General features: G+C 41.5%; 1 protein-coding gene across 4 annotated transcripts in view; it reads left to right on the top strand.

The window, feature by feature from the left end:
- The window catches only part of LOC6549289 (dual 3',5'-cyclic-AMP and -GMP phosphodiesterase 11), a 57,128-nt gene that overhangs the window by 4,679 nt on the left and 29,750 nt on the right, over nucleotides 1-22,699 (top strand). For 2 of the 4 annotated variants that reach the window (XM_026980187.1, XM_015156587.2), the window contains exon 1: nucleotides 21,535-21,962. Coding sequence is in view for 2 of the 4 variants with exons in the window: in XM_026980185.1 (XP_026835986.1) it covers nucleotides 19,010-19,070 (61 nt within the window). In the remaining 2 variants the exon portion in view is untranslated. Of the gene's footprint in view, nucleotides 1-12,197; nucleotides 13,265-18,998; nucleotides 19,071-21,534; nucleotides 21,963-22,699 lie in introns of those variants that run through there. The other 2 variants (XM_015156588.2, XM_026980185.1) reach the window with 2 other exon arrangements.

Here is a 22,699-nt window from a genome sequence, read left to right as displayed (position 1 = left end):
GTCAAGTCAACTGTTCAGTGTAACACATTAAGTCCATTACATTAAACACTGATTTATTGTGACCACTAAGAGTGTATAAAATACCTCTCTATCCTTTGAATTTTCCTCCTTTCCCAGTACGTGTCTTGAGCAGAATGTGGCTTAGCTGATAGCACATGAAATATGCGAAGATTCTGTTGATTTGCATACTGCGAGGATGCGAAGGAAAACGGACCGAACAGAAGGATCGGAATGCAATTGTCAAGTGGCAGGGGGGGAGAGATTCCAATGGAACTTGCTACTGGCATTTTCAACTGCTGCCATGTGCTGCATTAATCATAGTTTGTGTTGGCCATCCGACAACTATTGCTGCACCTCATATTTCATGCATCAGCTGACCCGTCAGCGCAGCCATTGAACCCGCAAGGACATTTTCAGGACTCGCCTCAATGGAAACTCGCCGAGTTTACTAGCGTATCAGCTTTCAAGTGCCGCCACAAACGTTTTCCCTCATCCAGCCTTGATTTGGCAGGTCGATAAGAAATCACTTCCACCAATTAGTCTGGCTAATCTTTTCCTTGAGTTGCTCCATTTAACAACCCTCTGCATTTAGCCTGGATTTTGTGCGTTTCCTTTGTTTTACTGCGTATTTTTCTATCGCCCTGGTTTTATTTGTTTGCCTTTGTTTGCTCAAGCTGGCCATAAAAGTTCAGGCAACCACTTACAGAGAGAAAAAAAAGATGAAAAATAAAATATACATTTCAAAATGTGTGTTTCTAATCGAGCAATTGGCAATAGACTGCTTTGTTGCATAGAATGAAGAATGTTGCATCTTTAAAGAAGAAAGGGAAGGTGGTGCAGCATTTTTTCAGTGCACTCACCCACACACACACACAGTGTGGGTTATCAAATTTCCTTTTTCCTGCGAGTGTGTGTGCCGCTGCGAAGGTGCTGGCCATTATAATTAATCATTTTGCGAGCTACAACGCCAAGGGAAGCCCGTGGAATTTTGTTCATTGGGATGCATAATTTAACTTTATTACAAAATGTGTTGCACACTTTTAGGTGACAACCTACACACGGCGGCTCATTTGTCTTTTGAAGGAGGGTTGGAATTTGGTCAAAGCTTTTTGTGACTTCAGCAGGCGGCCCAAAGCTGAATTCACCAGATAAACTCCAAGAAGTGAGGAACTTCTGCTTTCGTGCTATCTAAGGGAAAGTTTTATTATCGTTAAAAGTTGAATGGCAGGATCGGATGGAAGCAACCCATTTGCTGGCACTCAAACTGCAATTAGGCAAATGTCACTTGCGGAAAGCAAAAGTAACTTCAAATCAAAGGAGCAGTCTTCTTAGGCCTTTTATTTGTCATTAGACAACTTTTTGACATTATCCATTCGGCCGGGTTCGTGTGCAAAGTTTTTCCATGCTGCACGGAGCACACACTCTCAAATGAGATTTGTAATTAGCCGCGACTGGCTTTCATAAAATGTGCTGTATTTTTAATGCTAATTGCTTTTTAATGCGCAGCTCGAAAGTTTCCAGCAACAACGAAAATGATTATTTCACGCAACGGCACGCAGCAAACTTTCCCCCGAAGATGTTCACATAAAATCCCCCGGGATTACTTGTAAATTATGCCCCCAATCCTTTTAAGCCCTCACTTTTATGCCGAATAATTTTGTGTTAAAATCAAAAGGGCCACACGCGCTGCAGGGCATAAAGAGTAGGCTGCTCTGCGCCTGAAATCGACAAGAAAAACGACGGAGACAATTGCTTTTGCATAACGAAAAGCCGTGAGCCGTGAGCCGTATCCTTAAAGTGGAAAAGCCAAGCCGAGGGAGACCTGTTTACAAATGCCACACACGAGATTACTCAGCCCAGGACGAACGTACATCCAATGATATCCTTGACATCTGGCCCAAAGCCAAATAAGGCATTCCGTTGCCGAGTCCTGTGTTTGTAGTTTTCTTTGCCTTCGATTGGAAAAACTATGCTTCACCGGGCTGTGGGAAAAGTTTACGGCTAGAGGTATAAAGGTATTGAAGGCCGAATATTTCCGTTAAGCAAACATGTAGGCAAGTTTGCCTACCACAGATTGGGTCGTTTACTTGTGCAATGATTTAAATAAAAGCGAAATATGTGCACGCCACTTAGCCATTAATTTCGAATTCATTTCGGGCTTGATATATTTTGATTAGGAGCTTGTGCAGTGCTGTAATCTATTACCATCAATTAGGCTCACAGATAAACCTTCTCATACTCGTTGATAATTGTATTAGGATATTACGAGTTCCGTACCAATTTGACTATCTATTGATAAGATATAGGCTTACTACATAATAATACTTTTGTGATTTACGAATTAGTTTGGCCAGCTTGTTTTTAATTAAATAAGGACCATATTCGCATATCTTACTGTAAGTTCTCTAGTAGTTCTGCCTTTAGTACGTACTTCCTCTAAATTGACAACACACTTTTGGCCAAAATGTACATACGTCGACTCGATGCTTGTGGCGATTTTCAATTTCATTGATGTGTGTTTGTGGCTGACAAAGGCGGTATCTGCCTGCCCCATGTTGCCCCATTTCCATTTCCACTCAACGAAATGAAATTGTTTTGCCTTTTACCCGAAGTTTACAATACTTATCCCCCTTCGTTTTGCCGGCGCGTGTGTGAACTTATTTATTTGAATTTCATTTTGCGGTTGGCTTTCTCCGTCTCCTTCGCTTTGAGATATGTTAGCACTGTTTTGGGACAACTTTGCATTACAAATTTTCTTCGCTCAAAATGACGTGCGAAATGTTTTCCTCTGCCTGCTTTTCTTGGCAGCGCTTTTCAAGTGCTAAAAATTAACGTGACTTTGGACCACTTTTATCGCCATTCCCTTTTGTTCCTCACACATTTTTTCCGGGTCGGGCTTAAATGTTGCCGGTCCACTCGGCCATTTGCATGGAAAATCCATTCGGAGGTCGGAAAATGAATTGCGTTTGCTATTCACAGTTATTGTGAGCGCTTCCGCGCAGGCACAAAAAATTATATTTTCCATTCAGGATTTTTGGGGACTTGTTGGGTGCGTTTTATAAGGGCTTAAAACAGGAGAGCTGGTGAAAGCTTTAAATGCAATAAAGAACTCAGGGCTTCTGGGTGGATAAAAAAATGCTTCTGAAATGGAAACAAAATAAAAACAGGGGAGAACGCTTTTGGCGAGATACCCTCGACTATCAGATACCCGTTATTCTGCCAGTGGGAGAAATTTAAATATCTTTTTGGCATATCAGTAGTAATTTAATAATAGATCAATTTTCTTTTCAAAAGAGTGTGCGTAATGCTTTTGGACGATAGAGTAAGGGGTATGTGGTAGTTGATGAACTCTTGTAAAGCGTTTTTTGAGCACCATTTCTCATATGTGGGAAATTACATATTTTCAGCGCCTTTATGTGGGATTCCTCGTTTCGCCTTACTCGACTTTTGTGATTTATGTTCACAGTCATGGGTTTTTATCAACACTACATTTACATAATAATGCTTACCTATTTCATCCCTGTGCCCGACGGTGGGGAATCGTAATTCATTGATAAGCGGCTCGTGCCTCCACTTCAGTTCATTTTTCCCAGAACACACATTGGCTTTTTCAATATGTCTGCGATTAAGTTAGTTGCACATGGGGCAAACTCAGTGGAAGAGCAGAGAATAACCTACATTTTGCAGGCATTATCATGGGCCAATAAAGCCGGCATAATGTGACCCGCCATGAACCCCACTCACCTGCTTTCCAGCTTGATAATCACGGCGATGATGACGGAGATGATGGGGATAAGACCACGGAAGAGAATAATGAAGATGATTTGTTGGCTTGCCGCAAATTTATGGGCTCTGCGGTTGAGTCTCATAAACATCCTCAGTAGCTGCGCCATCATCAATAAATTAACCTGAACCTTTTTTCTCCCTCTTATTCGGGGAAAGCGACTGCTAAGTGATTTTCGAAGTCAGTTGAGGTTGAGTTAGGGTCATGTTAGACGAGTTACACAGTGAAATCGAGCTTAGGTGTTGATAGCCATCGATTAATTGGCTACACCGCTGACATTTTAACTTTTAAAGCAGCTCATTTTTGGAAAAGTGAAAGAGATCAAAGCGATTTTGTAACCATTACAACCCATGTAGATTCGAAACGATATACCCGGCAAATAGAGTAGAGGACTCTACTTTTTATCCCGAGCTGTCTTTTAATATATTCCCAAAACCCAACCCAAGTCTACTTAGCATCCCAGCCAGCTAATCGATAGCTTCCCCTCCGATTTCCCACAGCTTAATTCAATTTGAACATAAAAAGTTTTCCCTGGCTTGACCACTTTTCCCGGACTTTTCCCTTCCGCCCGCTCAATTTTCCAGTGGCTACTTAAAACCACAAAGGAGCAAGTTGCTGCCAAGTTGGCTGCGAGATAAATTGAGTGGAAGTTGCGAATGCCAATACGGCATCGAATAAATCGAATGCAACAGGGAACTGGACGGGTGACGAACTCAACTTTTTACTTGACCCCCGAAAAATATAAAAAACAGAGCACTCTTTTCCTTAACTCAATTTGTTTATTGAACTGCGTGGGCGGCAGCTTGGCTGATCAATTAATTCAAGAGCTTTTGGCTGAGGGAAAACAGCGGTTTTATTGGTCAAGGCTTTTCAGATGAGTTATTGAAGGTCTGTCATTTGCATGTCCGCCGGAGAATTGTGTTCGCTTTATGGAATCGAATGGATTCCTGAATGGGAATGGGAATGGTTCGAATCCATAAATTGTGTGCTTGAGGCCTTAATAGACGTGTATTTATTCGTTTGGAAGTGAATTTGCGTGCTATTGTTTAGGCGCCCTGTTAGGTGAATTGGTTAGGGTTTTTTTGGAATTACTTTATTAATTGCGTGCTGGGAAATTTCCTAGATTTCATAGCTTGACTTTTAGTTTTATTATTTAACGCTTAACGTTAATAAGTAATAGGGCTTATAAAAAGGTCTATTTTATGAGTTTCTTATACATGCCACACCAGCTCAAGGATCCGCGTCTCTCAAAAAAGTCTGGTTCTTGAATTTTGCTCGTTGGAAGCAGCAAAACTTTTGGCAATGACTCAGTTGGTTTATTTGGCAATTTAACGGCCAACGAACTTTGGCCAAGTTTTATATTTTTATGGGGTCTATTGTTTTGGGAATACTTGTTATTTGATTTGTCTATCGATCCGTTACTCACGAAATTATGCAACTTTTTTCGCTCATCACATTGCAAATCCTTCTGGCCACATTCTCTCTGGTTACAATCCGCGCTGTGATTTATGTTCCTCTGACTTCTCAGGCTGCCATCGAATGTCCTGCCATTTGTCCTCGTCTGTTGTCCTGCGTTACTGGCAACGCTCTCTCTTGGCTTGGCCATAAAAGTTTTTCCATGTTCCCTGTTGTCAAGCGGCCAAAAAGAAGATGAAAATCCAGTATGGCAGACAGAAAGAGCGGAAGATGAAATGGCAATAATATTACAACTTTTAATGAGAATTTATGCTTTTTTTTATCATATTTCTGTGTTAAATTATTGATACACTTAACTGACTCTAATTTTCAAAGCCAGAACAGAAACCAGGGACAATGCGAAAAGGTTTGGGAAAATTTTAAAATTTTTGTAGATCAATATGGCTGCCATTGAATACAGAAAAGGATTTACAGAACATTGTAAATAAGCACTCAGATAATCAAATAAAAATACCCACAGTAAAACAACCGCACTAAAAACAATGGCAGCTTTTACTTTTTTAATGGATTAAATGGAGAACAATGGAATTAAGAGAAGCCTTTCAGTGCCATTTCCTTTGATAGCCTCTCCATTTATTAAATTTAACTCGCGGCAGCGAATTATCTCGAATAAATCCATAATACGCTGCGAAAATTGAATTAAAAGTCCGGGCCATAAAAGCGAAGTTCTGGGCCCGAAGGACCCAGTTGAAATTGAATCAGCCCCACGCTAATTGACCAGGCTAATTTGTAGCATAACAAATAACCGCATTGGGTTGCCCGCCACTGGCCGGCAAACAACATGGTCCGAATAAAGTTGGCTAATAGCGCATTAAGTTCGTGCGAGCAGGGATTCGCTGGCAGCTCGGCATCCACCCGTTTCCATTTGCTTTTATGGCCTTCTTGCCGGGAGGGAGCTGCTCATATGAAAGGCCCAGGGGGTGGCAAACACCGAAGGTCATGTGTGTGGGTGAGCGATAGCAAGCTGTTTGCCAGAGGTATCCAGGCAGAAATTGTAGACTCTGGAAATGGGTTTCGCCATGATACACATGCATGCTTAATATTCGGATACTGAAAATTTCTGGCCACGTTAAAGGAATAGAGCTCGCTAGTTCGCCTTGTGTTGCGTAGTTTATTTAATTATTGAGTTCACACAACAGAATCTGAATATTTCCTTGGAAATCAATCAAGTTTATTCCGCACACCAATTTTACCAATCAAACACAGAACAGGCTCCAGCTTTAATTAAGCTCCAGTTGAGTGCTTGTTAATGCCACTTAATGACACAGTAGACCAGGCTTTTCGCCACCGCTTCCCAGAGTTTCCCAGAATTTCCCATAGTCTACTTATGCGGGCTGGGCCATCGCAAAACGCACGTCCGACAACTGAGCATAATTTAATTGTCGGCGTCTTGGTAATCGAAATCAAACAGGCTTTCGTCTAAATCAACGAGCGCCTTTCAATTAGCACTTTCAGCGCTAATGAAGTCCTATGTGGTGAAGATTTTCAGTCGCTCAATTAGCCAAGGCCAAGAAACTCGCCCGAGTTGGTCGAATTGAAATTATTTCCCATGTGTGCTGTGGATAGCTCGATGGAATTAATTTGCCACAACCACGCCCATTCAGCCCCCTTTCCCAGTATGTGGCCAACGGTTTTATTGAATTTTCCGCCTGGAAAAGGCAGCTGCAGCTGTTGACCAGCCTGGTGTGCTTGTGTTGCCCGAAGTGTTGATGGCTTGGGGAAAAACGTCGGTCCGAAATATAACAAAAGCAGCTTAAAGAGCCTTTGTTTTCACTACGCACACGGACTTTTCCGCAGAGGAAGTTCGGAGGAGAACTGGGCAAAGTGTTTTGGACAGTACGTATGTTTATAAGGTAAAGGAAGGGAGTTTTCCAAGATCGAACTAAAGTAAATATATATTTATTAAGTGCTTGAACCTTGCCCTATTACATTCTTAAAGCGAAATCAAAATATTCATTTTAATGCTGTGCTACTGAATATCGCCTTTAATTGTTTTTTAATTTCACCCTCTTCTCGTTAATTTATGTTAATTGTGGACCCATTAGAAAGCTGCCCCCGCTGATCTTCCATCGCCTGTAATATGCATATTAATTAGTTGTTTGACAAAGTTTTTGACGCAATTCGGCCTTGGCAGCGTTTGATGTTGGCCCGGCTGGAAAACGGCGGCTGTTTACGAGGCTGAGAAGTGTCTGCAACAAGTTGCGGCATTCAACGGCGGCGGTTCAATGACCCCTCAATTGGTCCTTGGCTGGATGCTTTGTGGCCAAGGAAATTTCCTTGAAGTGGCAAGAAGCAGCAGCGAGTGAAACTTAAGTGCCTCGTGGAAGGTGCAAAATAATTGGCCATTTAGCGTTTTACAACAGCGAGATCAACAAATTTAAAATTGAATCTCTCAGCAGATGCGGCAACAAAGTAGCAAAATGGGGCAATAAACATTTGTACATTTAGGAATGTATTTATCGTTTGCGCAGCATTCCATTCGCAGTGGCCTTCCTTTGTTGCTCTTTTATGGCCATTATCTGGGCTCTTGACTCTCCTCTTTCAGGTGCTCATCAAGGTGGCCACAGGTGGAAATCCTGCCTGGAGTATTCTGCTTATTCGGTCGTTTGGCGGGGTCACTTTTTGCTCTATGCTCACGGTTTTTCACTGCAAGTTGAATGACTTCTGAAAGCCTGAGTATTGGATTTCCATAAATGCAAACATAAAAGGTGCATAAATGAATAGGTACTTATGCAGGCATGAAATTTTGGAAAGTGCTTTAACTTTGTAAACACGATAAACTGTGCTTGGTTTCTATGGCTTATCTGTAGAAGAGACGAGCACTTTGGTATTACTTATATCACTATTATGTTAAGTTTTGCTATTACTTGGATTTAAATTTCCTAAATTGAATTATTTATTTTGCAAAAATGCACATATTCCTTACGATAAAGTTGCCATAAATGGAAAGCTGCGCTAACGCTCTTTATAGTACTCGCTCTTACGTGTGGTTTGCGCCTCGGCTAAAGTCGTAACAAAAAGCTCTTTTGAGTGAAATTAGAACCAGTGACGTAACGCTAAGCATTGCGTAGTGTGACGCTAACGCTGCGTATGAGTAATGCGAACAGAACGATAAAACGCGTCTGATCAAACTAAACAAATAAAGTATTATGGCGCGCGACAAGTCGTAGAATTAATCAGCATTGCACTGGAATGGCATCTGGCGGCTTTCCGGAATAACAAATTCCTCAAAATACTCGTAAAGCATAATTCCCTCCTTGTCGTGCCGATTTGACAAGTACTCGCCGCCACATTTGTCGCAAAGTTATTTTAATGACTTTAACTTGTTCAGCTGTCAGTTTCTGTTGCATTCGTGCCTGACTTTTATTTGCGTCTCAAGCGATTTCCGTCATTTACGTCTCAATTAGGCGTTTGCCTCACTTTTTTGCTTTAGAAATTTGCAAGTTGCAGTTCAATGCTGGTCGCGCTTTTCGGTCACCGTTCGATGATCCCTGGCAGTGCTAAAAGGTTTTCCAAAGGCCAGCCACGCTGACCCCAAAGGCAATATGCAGTTCATAGCGACTCATAAGTGCTTTACTTTGCCTTATTCCCCATTAACGCTTGTAGGTGCAGTACGGATCATGACTATAAAGTTTACATTTTTTCATATTTTTCAGCTTACGCAGGGAATGCTACTTTCGGATTTCATGGTTTTCATTCAGGGCAGGCAATTGAAGTTTTTGCTAGTAAAGCTTAAGGATTATTTATATTTTATAGTTCGCACTTTATGAATTTCCAAAGTGCTTTCTCGGAATTTTAGAATATTTTCCGGGCATCTGGCCAGTCGCTTTACAGACCTGACACGCACATTATGCTTATGGCGGTGGCTGTGCTTAATTCATTTCCCACCTTCCGTGTCGCACGTTGCGCATTCGATTAACACCTCGTCGCGATTATTTACCTGATGCAGCTGCCTCCTCTTCATTGAATAATTCGTGCTAGTTGTGGAAGATTTGCATCACAGAAGTCCGGCTGTATTTTGTTTCTTGTCTTGCTTTTTCGTTTACTGTTTTTCTCAATCTTGATTATCTTGGCTTTAATTTGTGGCTTCCTTGTGTGTGTGTGTGCTTTCGAGGCAATTGTTAGGCCATTGTGGAGACAACACTTAGATACCGCTCGCCATTACAATGCAGTTTTGTTCGGCCAAAATGCGAAACGTGCCCGTTATTGACAGCGGTGAGATTTTCTATGGCGGCTGTTTGTCAACGAATGTAAATGTGAATGGGGAGAAATACATTTTCGCAATTGTTTGCGATTTGTAGAAATGGAAAGGAAGCTTGGGTAGCCTGTGTGGTTCTCGCGATTCTCATACTAAGCGCCGTTCATCGTTTTCGGCCGGGCGAACAAAGGCCTAAAATATTCAGTCGAACATGTTTATTTGATCTACCTTTGCACCGCCTTTTTCTGCCCCGAGCGCCAATCAAGCGAACAAGTTTTCTGATTTCCCTCTCTTCAGTGGAAATTTGCACAATTCTTTTGCATTTCCGACAATTGGCGCACGTTGCCTTTCAATGTGGGCTTCATTTTTAATGACGCTTCAGGGGGGCTGGGGGTGCCACACAGCCATTTGTGCTGTTGGCTTGCCTAATGACGTGCAACGTACATTATAGTTCCAAAAATTGCGCCAATTTCAGTGCGGTTGTATGGGAAAAGGATACAAACGTACAGTCTTAATTGATTTTAGCATAGACTTTTTTATATATTTTAATAATTATTATTTCTGCTAAGGATAAGTGTAATTCCACTGAAGCAGTAATTTTCCGGTGTGTTCTTTGAAAAGTTGGCCTTAGCGGATCACGAGCTCATCGCCTGATTTAGTCGAAATTCCGACTATTTGCTGTGTTTAACTTAGCGACAATTGTTTCGATTTGGGGCTTTCTTTAACCGCTCGTATTTGGCTTTTTGTCTGGCGGAGGCCAATGTCACAGTCAGCTTCAGCCACATGTGGTGTCTGTTTTTTCTTAGCCATTATGTAGACCACCGAGAGCAAACAGATATGGGTGTATGTACACAGCGCATGTGAGGATCCACAATCCTAGCAACCGACTGGTGACGGCGAGGTGTCTTCCTCGGTTTGTGTTTTTCGGCATTTTACAGAATGCAAATAGGGCCACAAAAGTTTAGCAAATCGCCACCTTCTATTGCCAAATGGCCTGTGACTAATCGCCCGATTGCTGTGAGGTCGCTAATTGGTAGTTTCAACTGACGTCCCAGAGTGGCTGTGCACACATCCACCATATGTTGGGGCTCCTAAGTATCGGTATCTGATTGTCGGACTATCTGGCGGCTTGGCTGATTGGCGTATCTGTGTATCCGTGTATCTGTGTATCCGTGCAAGCAAACACAATTCAAACTAATCAAATCACGCGAGCGTTTCTGGGCTGTTGAGTTGCGATTGCGGTTCGGTTTAGAAAGATACTTTTTGGGCCTTTTGCAACCACTGCCAGTTTCCGTTGGCTTTGCTTTCGGTGGTTTCTTGACCCAAAATAAAATATGTCGACACTGCAGAGACTGCAAAGGTTGGGAGCTCGAAGAAATCTTGAACGGGAACAGATGTTTGGGCACAATGAAACGCCAATACTCTGTGCTCGATTTATTTTTGGAAGAGTAGAAAATAGTGAATTAGCAAGCCAATAGTTGAATCACCAAGTAAATATAACTAGTTGAGTGCGCTGACTTTATATTGTTCTTCTCTTTTGAATATAGCGTTTTATTAAACAGTCGTAATTGACAGAGGGAAATATATCATTTGTGGGTTGAACACAGCTAGAATTAACTACTAGTACTTCTTAGTGACTGCTACACTTTTGAAGTACTCTTACAACCTGTAATTATATTAGCCTCCAAAGCGATTTAGCCATATATTATACCAGTGCGTTGATCTTTTTATTTTCCCTAATCCCGTGACTCCATTTGTAGTGTCATCTGAAACCTCGCAGACGTAATACCTCCGCGGATCCCGGGGGAATGCAAAGCAGAAAGCGCAGCGCGAGAATTAGTTTCAGTTAGCACCGCCGACTCGGCGAACTAGTCCAGCATGGGCGCGCGGGGAGGGCCCGCCAAGGGGGGGTTTGCCGTGGCGCAGGGAAGGGGGGAACGGAAGGTGTGAAGGCAAACAGCAGACGGGAAACAGCAGACGGCAAACAGAAAACAGAAAAACTGAAAACTGGATGCAGTCCCGAATGCGAATACCTATCGGATGCACTCGCTCTTGGTAATGGACTTTGCACCCGTTAGCTGCCAAAAAGAGAAGAGATTAAAGGGAGGGGGCTAAGCCCAAAACGAACCAAAAGGAACACTTTGCAATGTGGGATCCCAGTGCTCCAGCTGCCGCTGCAGCTCCAGCTCCACTTGCTCTCTTCCTCTCCGCTGTCGCTGCCATCTTCCTCTGCCAACCGAGGCAGTGCTGGCTCAGCTTAAGATTTCAAGACATCTTCATCGCTAATAAAGGTTAGCTGAATAAATTTCATAACTTTGCGCTGCCCATAAATGATGTGTACAATAAAGATGTTTGTTATTTGATTTTTCAAACTCAGCAGGACATCTATTTATTTTATTTATTCACTAACAAGTAAATTTATTACCAAGGACTTACTTGACTTTCGGCGTTCTCAGTTAATGGAAAAATTATAACTTATGATCTTTATGGGCGAATTGAATTATCCCTATAACAAATTTACCTTAAACCCAGTTGCAAATGCCGAGAAGGAAAGCACTGAAGAAAAATTGCACTCAAAAGTCCTAGCATTATGGACAACAGCAATTTTCCAAGCCAATTTCAAATGTTCTCACCAACAACCGCACTGAAACGACCGAAAGGGCGATAATATGGCTAAGTCGCCATCTCTGCTCAGTCGGCGCCAACGCCAACGCCAGTGCCGACTGCGCTGCGCCGCGATCGCTGCCCCACGCTGTTGCTTCCCGTTCAGTTCGCGCTCACCGCTCGTCGCGCTCAGTGCTCAGCTGGCATTAGTCGGATTGCCGGTCGCGAAGGATTCTGGTGCGATTCTCGCCGAAAGTGGAGGCGAAAAGAAATAGGTGCACACAGCAGCCAGCAGCCAGCAGCCAGCAGCCAGCAGCCTGGATGCGGATTATATTTTTGGGATCGAGATAATGACGATCGTGAACCGATCGGGCTGAACGTGTTGTGCGCGTGTGTTTAGCTTTTTACGCCTTCTTTTCAACTGCGGCGAGGAATCGAATGCGATTGCGAGGGAAATCGTAGAACCCCAGAAGTTCCACTTCCCCCCTCGCATAACAGTGAAGTGTTTTTTTAAGCAAAAGAAAGAGCACAGCCGAAAAGCAGAAGCAGTGCGCAAAGCACAGCGAAAGAGCCGGGCAAGGGAGACAGCGCTTACCAATCCAGAGTCTGATTTACAGCTGCGTTGGTCTGCGGAAACATAAACCCCCCTTCGCAAAAAGGCCATCCCCTCCCACATCCCACATCCCATGTTATAAATCCCATATGAGCCACAGAGAATTGTTTCACGAACTGACAATCGGTTTCTAATGACAACGCTCGCACTGGAATCGGGCAACAAATTACTGGTCGCCGTCTCAGTTCCACACATCTTCTAATTTATTAAAAGCAGTGACAGGGTTTTTTCTCCATTTTCTGCCTGCCCGGTTCGCTGGGAAAGAAACTGGGCGAGAAACAAAGGGAAAGGAAGCCGCCGTCGCAAATAACAAAAAGTATAAAATACAAATTCAGCACGCGAGTGTTTCAATCGAAAGTCGAAGAGAGTTGAGTGAATTAGTGAAATATACTTGTATAGTATATACACGCGCATAAAATCTATATACACATGCGCGGTTTTGTGAAATATTAAACAACGCTCTCATAACAGCAAATTTATTTCAATTGCCAAGTCGGTGGAAAAGGCCAGAAAATAAATAAGCTAACAAATTGAGTACACCCAATAAATTTGGATTAATTGGGAAACCCCTCAACGGCGGATAAATACAGTAAGTTTCTATGGCAAAGGCGGGAAATCCGCTGAGAAAAACTTGTGGCAGATCTTTTAAAGTGCTTTTTTAATAGTTGCTTGAAAGCGCTTGGTTTTTCAGAGAGCTGACTTTCTTAACTTGGCTCACACCTTTTACCTTGCCCATTTCTTTTGGCTACTCTCAAGTTTGCTCTAGTTTCTTTCACGTTGCGATCCCTCTTTTAATTGCATTTTATGCTTACTTGGGCATTTCACTTGTGCCATGAAGTGCCCGCTGGAGACTGTCAAAAAACGAAAATAAATACACGAAAAATAAGGGAAATAAAATAAGGCACGAAGCGATTTTGCAAGCTCGTTAGCCGGCTAACGGTCGAGGTAGAGAGTTTCCATGTTATATGGTCATGAGATAAGACACTTCAGTCAGCACTTGAAGTTTATGGCGTGCCTTCTTCCTCTTCTACCGCTCCCGCCCCGCTACGACCACGCCCCCACCCCCCGGGGAGCTCTTTGCCCACCTGGACAAAATATCTCAACGTTCGGTGAATGACAAGCACTGCCTACCTGTCAGATCAACTAGGTTTACAGTTAGCTAATTAAAGATCTGCTCCGCCCTTTTATCTGTCTAAAACAAACGCCGTCTGCAATGACAGTCTGACCTGCCTAAAACGGTTTTTGGCTTGTATACAAGACCCTTCAATGGATAGACTTCCGCTGTAACTCTAAGTTCCACTAAGTTAATCTGGTTAACAAATATCGGAAAGATGTACAGAAACTCGAAAGTCGCAAATATATGCATTGAATGATTTGCCATTAATATTTTAACTTGAAGAAAATGCTAATATACATTTGATATCAATGCAAGAACTACTGTTGATTTTCTTCCGATTCCTTCATTGCAAACATTTTACACCGCAACACACAATAAATCGTGCGATGACTTCCCCATCGAAATTTCGCTCCGCTGGTTCTTCCTGTTCCATATCAATCACGTTGCTAAGGTCTCCGGTTGACATTTTCCTCAGTTCCAGTCGGTTTGCAGCCGCTGAACGTGTTTCGCATTATAACTATCATATTTAACCGCCAATATTTTGCCGTGTTCTCGTACCTGGCGCACACCTGTACCTGTAATTAACTCAGGTGGGAGAGAGATCCCTCTGCGACTACGATGAGTATGATGATTATGATGATGAAGCCGATGAATATGAACAATTGTTATTGTTATGAACGTGTGTGGGCTTTTTGGAGCTGTGAAAACGGGCATTTGTCTAGCTGTCAGAAAATTGGAGCAGCTCCATCGGCCACGTGAATCAGATAAGCGCCAGTACTCGTTACCATTTTGGGGCTGCCAGTTTGTTTATCAAATTTTCAGGAAGTGACCAGATGAGTGGCAGATAATATTTAAATTGCGGAAAATAAATCTACAAAGCTGTGAAAAGCCTACAATAGGTAAACATTTACAATATTTGTTTTAGCATGCGAAGGACCATTAAGTTCACCTAAATAATGTATACATTCTGGCTTCATAATCGCACAGAAAATAAATGATTTAATTTAATATGTAAATATGGGCAAACCGGTTTGACATTCATAAGCTAGAGCCATTGATTTGACGGTTTTAACAAATTAAACTAATAAATCAAATCGTTCGACTCTGGCCATGATTATCATGTTTAGCAGATGTATAAAATTAACAAATGAAAATGAAGATATTCATGTGATTTACCTAAATACATTGTATCGCTATCATTGCAAATGCAATTAGAATGACAGTTTCCCTAAACGAACTCAAACGTGCTCATGTGACTCAGGCCAGTCACTTATCAGCGGCTAATAAAACTTTGCATACTCATTAAATGCAGGGCCTTTTCCGACTAGAGAGATTAATATTCACCGCAAATTCCAGGTGACTCAATTGTCCGGTGTGTGTTTGCTAGCCAAATTTAAAGTCGCGCCCCTTTCTGTGGCTTATGCATCGGTAATCCATCGGTAGTCAAATCTCAAGTGTCCCAGAAGTGACTAGAAATAACTCGATATTAAATCAAAGACGTCAGAGACTTGCGTCACCAGAATGCACGTCACTGAGCCAGAGTGTGGAAAGATTTTGGCTTTTGGCGAGAAATTGTTAATTAACTGGTTCGGCTGAGGGGCCTGAGACGCGGCGATGTCGCCAAGTGAATCACTGCAATTTCCCAGCAAGCAACTGGCAACAAAAGGAGTTCCACTTTAAGAGCATGTATAACAATAAAATCTTTTGAGAAATGTGTCGAAAATGTGCTGCCCGCGAATGAAATTGACTTGCCTAATCAGCACGCTAATGTTAATTCGAAATACGCGTGGCTTTTAGCAATTCGACGGACCCGGCTTCTGATATCAACGCTTTTATCAGCGCCAACAAATCTGCTCGAATATCAAATATGTGCCAAGTACGCAGCGTGGCAGTATATGGTATATTACATATATACTTCACTCTGTGGTATGTGCTATATGGCATTATCTTATCTCTTCACAACGTGCATGTCAGCATTTAAACGACGCATTAGCCACCAGCCATAAGCCAACTCCATGCACTTCACTCCACCAAGTTATCAAGTCCCCAAAGATATGAAAGTTTGAGCCAAAAAGAAAAGTGTTTGGCATGCCGCACAGACGCACTGAAAAGGCAAACAAACACTCACGGATACCTTTAAGTTTGAGGTTGTTTTGTATGCCAAACAATTACCTCGGCTTAAGCGAAGGAAAAGCACACGATTTTCGGGCTATGAAAACACACCGATAAGTTTGGAGGTGGCTTTATGATGCTATGAAGAAAAAAGATTCATAAGCTTGAACTTATGTAGGTTCAATGCTGAACACTGCTATCATTTATTCATTAAAATAGGAAATTAGGGTTTTAAAATGTTCAAGACTATCAGGTGCACATGGTAGTCTAAGATCATATATGCGTCACACCTTTTATGCCTTTTTATGGCCCAAGCTTATAAAGTTAGCAGAAATGTATAGTCATTTTTCAAATATGGAGCTCAGCTTCTGACAAGCTTTATAAAAAGCAGATTTGTGATTAAGATCGCATTTAACTGGCTAGATACAGTTTATACTTTATGGCCTACCATACACAAATTTCAGCTCTGGTTATGGCCCTACAGCGAATCCACAATATCAGCCTTATAGAGTGTGTACACAAAACGAATGGCAAACGAAATATATTAAGATTGCAAAGCATCATCTTAGTTGGCAGCGCAGAAATATTAAAAATGCCAAACAGGTCGCAACTTTTTCTTATGTACTTTTTGGCTGATTGATTTGTTGCCTGTCGTTTGGGCCGCTCCACCCACAGCTCCATGATGGCTAGGGCGTGGGTGTTGGCCACATAGCGATGGAACGCCCCACAGATCTTGCCTAGATTCGCTGCGCTCTCCTTTTTATTGCGCCCATTTCTTCTTTTTTTTGGCCAGGCCAATTTGGGGCCTCTGTTTGCCAAGTTGCTCCGCTCGTGTTTTATTGTTTACCGGGCTCTCTAGCTGCCTGTTGTTTACCCATCGTCAGCTGCTGTTTGATTTGCAACAATAATTTTTGTTTACGGTTTTTGGGGCCCCAGCGAAGGTGGATTGTTATTATTTAGATGATTACGCATTTTGTAGTCACAAAACGGTCAACGTTTGCGTGATATGCGTTTCGTATTAATTATGAATTATTATTCCTCCTTGGCCGCTTCCTTTTTTTTTTATCTTTTTGGTAATTTTTTGTGGTTTATTGAGAGCGCAAGTTGCGAAATTGATTGAGCCAGTGTTGAAGTCGTTCAATGACGATTACGAGGGCATTTTAAATTAGAGTTCCAAAATTGAGGGAAGGCCATTTGAGCTGACAACAAGGCTTGACAAAAATGATTGTAAGCTATAAATCTTTTAAGCTTAGTCTATTTCAATTTGGAAACTATACTGATACTAAACAATTCGCGATCAGCATATCGGAAACTATCCAACTCGAAATAGCGAATCGGTTGTACATTTGTAGGGCCGTTATTTTACTACAGTGCTGTTCTGGCTCTAAAAGTCTAAAAGGCTTATCTAATGACTTTTTTCCGTGCCTGCTAACTGTTTGTATTTCATTTCACCATTGTCTTGGCAATGTTTTTTGTGTTTCGCAACCACTAATTGCAAATAAATTGTGCGCAGTTAAGTCCGAGGAAACGGGCCCTGCTCCGGCCCCTTGCTCCCCTCAACACTATCTGTTCCGCCCCTGTCGACTAATCTCAAACTCGCTGATCGACGAATAGGCGCCAACTGACAATGAAATTTATACAATCAAATTGACAGCCCCATAAACAAAGTAAAAGAAGTGCAAAAACATGCCCTACCAACTACCAAAGATTTATTTAATATAATGCCACAATTTGTAATCTTATTTAATCGTATAATTTATTTTCCTTCGTTCTTTCTGTGTAACGCACTTAAATTACACAACCACTGAGGGTATTTATTAGACTTTTTTCTGCGTGTACGCACATGCTTGCTTATTATTTGTATAATTCATTTCTTGATGCGCTCACATTTTATTGCTTATCAGAACATGGAATACGGCGAAGCGTGTAGCCAAACCTTACTGTAGGATTGAACTTGTTGCTGCCAAATTCATTAAAAAACCAAACGAAGTGAAATCAAATCAACTCAAATCTAATTAAATGGAATCGAAGCGAGAAACCTTTCGGTAGTCAGTCGCGATCGGTTCATTGACTTTTTCACGCCTTGGGCGACTGCTTGAGTGGCGGCGCAGATTGAATAGTGGCGTAGAAATGTGAGATATAAAGTCAAGGTCGGCCCGGTCTGCTTTCCGCTGATAAGGCGAAGGCAGCAATGTGTCGCGATAAGAAGAACCCAACATGAGCCACCAGCAATGCGCAGAGAAAAGCCATAAACCAGGGCAATCGTCCGACACATATGTACATACAAGAAGGCAAACAGTCAGAGGAAAGTTCCTCTACACTGAATGGAATTTCATTCAAAATTTGGCATTAGCACTGCTTATTACCCATCATATTGTGTCCAAAAGCACGCATTGTTGTCTTAACAAATGCTTACTCAGCTCTTTATTTGGCTTACCATTTTTTAAATTGGCTGTTATAAACGATTTTTGTTGACCTAATGAATATTCCCATAATTTCCATCGCTTTTAATGTGCGTTCAAATAAAATAAATAATTTATGCAAGGCTCTTAGATTTTATTTTGTAGGTTGGTCATCCTATTTATGGGACATTATTTAAATCGAACTCGGACTATTTAGCACAGACAGTTATTAAGTTTAATTTATGGTTTTTTGGTAATTCAATGGAAATATCTTCAGTGTTAAGACTACAAATTATGTCTTCCAATGTCTCAGGTCTGCCAACTCTTGCATTTTTTTGTAAGCGTTCATAAATAGTCTAATGATGTTGCTCTGACTGCTGACTCCATTAATCAAATCTTGTCACTCAGTCATTCACCCATTCAGCCGGCATTCATTCACTGCCTTTTTTTTGCTGGCGGATGTATTTTGTGTTTCGGGCAGATCAATGTTATCTTCGCATAATTTTTTGTCGGATTTTTTGGGTCTACTGAAAAGTTTTTGCCGGATTCGTGGCTCGAGGGGTTTTCCAACGAACCATTTGAAACGGAACCGCAATTAATGTGGCAATTAAATGATGTTGGAAACGTTAAGCGAGTTTCTAGGTAAATCCTCTCAAAATTATCTAACTAATTTTCGATCTCTTCAATTGCAGATTTAATTGGAATGGCATCATCCCCAAACAACGCGGCGCCGCCTGTCTTATGGCGGGCGAGACGTAAAATTGGTAAGTTGCAGCCCAAAAGTCTTGCTCCCATTTTTGCCGCTAATCAATCAACACTGTTTTGGGTCATTAATTCTTGGCCAGATTTATTTGGCTGAATTTAAGGGCGAAAGCCAACAGGGTTCAATGCCATTTTTGCATGTTTAAATGTTCATTATCCTGACTGCCTGCCAGCAGCCTGTCTGTTGAAAACAAGAGGATGGGCTTAGAAGCTTGCTTTGTGCTTGGGCCATAAAATATTAACGAGCCAAGGCGAGATTTTAAGGAGCGTAAAATTGAATACACGGATTCAAAGAAAGGTTTATGAATTTTTAACAGTCCAAGTGTGCCTGAAATGAGGTAATGAGTTTTGGATCAACACCGAAATCAATGGCAATGGATTTCCATTTTTTAGGTCCCATTATTTAGTTGGGTCAAGTGGGGTTTGGATGACACTAACCCCAACTTCTGCCCGACTGAAAACAATCACATAAAGTTTTAATTAATTTCAAACAAGCGGCCAAACAAACAGCGGGCCAGCCAAACAAACAAAGCCAACCAACAGAACTAGAGAACTTTGCACAATTTATGGTTGCTGTCGCGTGGCTCCCACGCCCCCTTTTCGCAGCCCACCCCTCGGTACAGTGAACCCCCGACCGGCGGATTTTGTGTTTGCCTTTGTAATGGTAACAAGAAGCAGCAGAATGGCCGGCTTGTGGAGAAGTCTTGCCACGCTTTGTCAACACTTTTCAGGAAGAGGAAGCGAAAGTCGTCGCTGTCACGCTCCATGTGGTTTATAGGGCCTCCCGCACACACACAAACACACGCACACACGTTGTGCCTTCATTTCCGTTTCCGCTCTCACAAAAACACTGGCAAACAAAAGCCGAAACACAATGAGTGAAAAGTAAACTCCAATTACATATAAAGAAAAGTAACATAATAGCTGGTTAGAGGTTCTGAAAACGTTACCTATCTTTCTGAACTATTTAAAAAAAAAAAATTAAAATCGTTTTCGGAAGCCAGAACGAAGTCTCGAAAATGTATCCGCTTTAATAAACCATAATTTGTAAGACTACTTTACATCCGCAGAAGTGGCACTCAAAAGATTAAGTGTTTTTTTTACTAAGGCGCCGCATAAAAGTAGAATTGAGTGAATTCGCACTTTAACCGGCTTCTTTTTGCCTTTGCCTTTGCGTTAACTTGACTTTGTTTTGGTTGGCCATGCTTTCACTCCACTCCATTCTCCGTTAGCCGGCAACTTGGCAATGAGCCAAAGTTCAGTTCCGGACTCAAATCGGATCCAATATCGTAACTTTTGAGTGCGAAGGGGTTGCAGCTTTTTAATGGAGTAAAAGCTGCTTGAAGTTTATCTAAAGTGTATCTTGAACAGCTGCAGTCGAAAGCGAACTTTGAGCGATTTTTAATTTGTTTTACCTTTTTTGCGGATTTTGCCTCTGGTTCTGTTCCTTCTTTTTTGACTCGAAGCCGGTTATTTTGGCCAACTGACTGAGTGCACACAGATACACTTTACACGTGTAGTTGTGGGTCTGAAGTTATTTTTATTGTCCAACTAACGGTGCATTCTTGAATACAATGCGATTTGCATCGGTTTTGAGTCATGTCACATACATAATTGAATTTCTTCGGTGGAATAAGGAAAACAGCTGTTGTCTGTTTTTGGACATATGTATATCACTAGAGAATCCAGTGAAAATAAGTTAAATTATTTATCTCATGCGGTTGCTCCTAATCTCTTCTATTAATTCGAGCTCACTCGTGCTTATCTGTGATACAGAATGACATGAAAATGTTGGATAATATATTTTTTAATATAATGGAGAAGAAGATAAACAAGTACATTTATTACGAAAGTGGTTGTTACTTATAACAATTATTACCAATTAAGTTTAAAAACAGTGAATAAACTTAAGTATATCGGGTAGATTACAGGTCATGGGCCTTTTCTGTAATTACTTGAGATAGGAAAACACTTTTTGTGGTCCCATTTTCAGACTTTTAGTGGTGCCATCGATTATTTATTCTATTTGCAGGCAGTCGGAATCAATTACGGCCATGGTCTTATTAACGCCAAGAGCGAAATGGATTGTAAAAAAGTCGCACATTTCCCAGGTCACAGAACACATATACAATTTGTGTTCGCTGATAAGAAATCAGAAAAAAGAAAAATGTAGCGCTATCAACAAGTTGAATGCGAATGCCAACGCAAAGGGAACAAACGCTAAACGAGCAGGTGGAGAGCGAAAAGCGCGAAGAGAGAGGGAGAGGCAAAAGTTCATTAGTCGCGATAAACTAAAAACGGCAAATGTAAATAAAAAGCCAAAAACAAAGAAAATAACTCAGATTCACACTCATTGTCCCAAACGAATTGAGTGCGTTGGCTTTGTTTATTTTAGGCGAATTCGCCGCGCTTGTTGTTCGCCGCGTACATGCCAGCTTCGGTCGCCGCTCGCAGTTCGCCTTAGTATCGCTCAGATATTCAAAGCGTTCGGTTCGCTCGAAAAGAGAACGCGCGACAAAAGCGGCCCGAAAATAAATTACATTCAAATACTGCTCTATGGCAACTAAGAAAAATAGGAAATCGATCCAAAACCAAATATATCTGAAAATCGGGCAGAGTTTTGTGCGTGTGTGTAGAGAAAATCAGATAGGAAAATTGCGAATACAAAAGTAATCTTTTCGAGATGAGCCCATGAAACGTATTTAATACGCGATCAACGGTTGCGTGCTCAATTCTCCGATGCGCGTTTGTGTGTGCGTGTCTGTGTGTCGCCAAGGTGTGAAAATATACCCACAAATGTACATACATAAATATCTCAACCGATATAACGAAAAAGTATCTATACACACAACTGCATAATAGCGGTGCCACAATTAACGCAGGCCAAATAAAAGGTGTAAAATTAAGCAAACCAATTTTGAATTTCTAGATCGTCCGCTAAGTGGCGGGGCAAACTAAATGGTTTTTGTGATCCAACGATCTTTTCTCGCAGAGTATCTCGAAGTGGGGAAAAATGCATTTTATTCTTTGCAGCTGATCAGCGACTCTTTCTCTCTCTCTTTCTCTTTCTCTGTCGCCAGTGTTGCCAGCTGTGCATTTTCGTTGCCCCGTGTGCTTATCGCCATTTGCGGGTGCGAGCGTGTGTGTGTGAGTGTGCTTTTCGCTATTTTGTTGTTTATTATTTGATATTGTTGCGGCGAATTTGCAGAGCGTCCAAGCGTGCAAAAGAAATAAATACAAAAATTGAAAACCGTTGCCCTCTACAATTTTTAAGAGCCCATTTAAGCAGTTATTTGTTAAACATTTTGGATTTTTTTTTGTAAGATTTATCTGAAACACAGAGTAAAACTAATAATATTGGGGACGGATTACACAATTCAAAGTTTCTGAATTTCATCTTGAAACCCACAGCACACTTTAAATAATGTAATAACTGGCGGAATTTTACTTGACATTCTTCAATTTCGATGGTGGCACTAAATATTCAATTAATTTTCCATTGGTTATCTGCACATTTGTGTTCCTTTTATACAATGATTGCCCTTATTTATTGTTCAATATAATTTTGCATCCGACCGCTTGAATTCGTGTTGGTCAGTTAAGTTTTATTATGTTTTTTGGCAGAAACTGC

The sequence above is a fragment of the Drosophila erecta genome, unplaced genomic scaffold (assembly GCF_003286155.1).
Source record: "Drosophila erecta strain 14021-0224.00,06,07 unplaced genomic scaffold, DereRS2 tig00000092-arrow-pilon, whole genome shotgun sequence".
NCBI lineage: Eukaryota > Metazoa > Arthropoda > Insecta > Diptera > Drosophilidae > Drosophila > Drosophila erecta.
The sequence above is the reverse complement of the archived record's forward strand: the minus strand, read 5'-3'. Positions and strand labels throughout refer to the sequence as shown.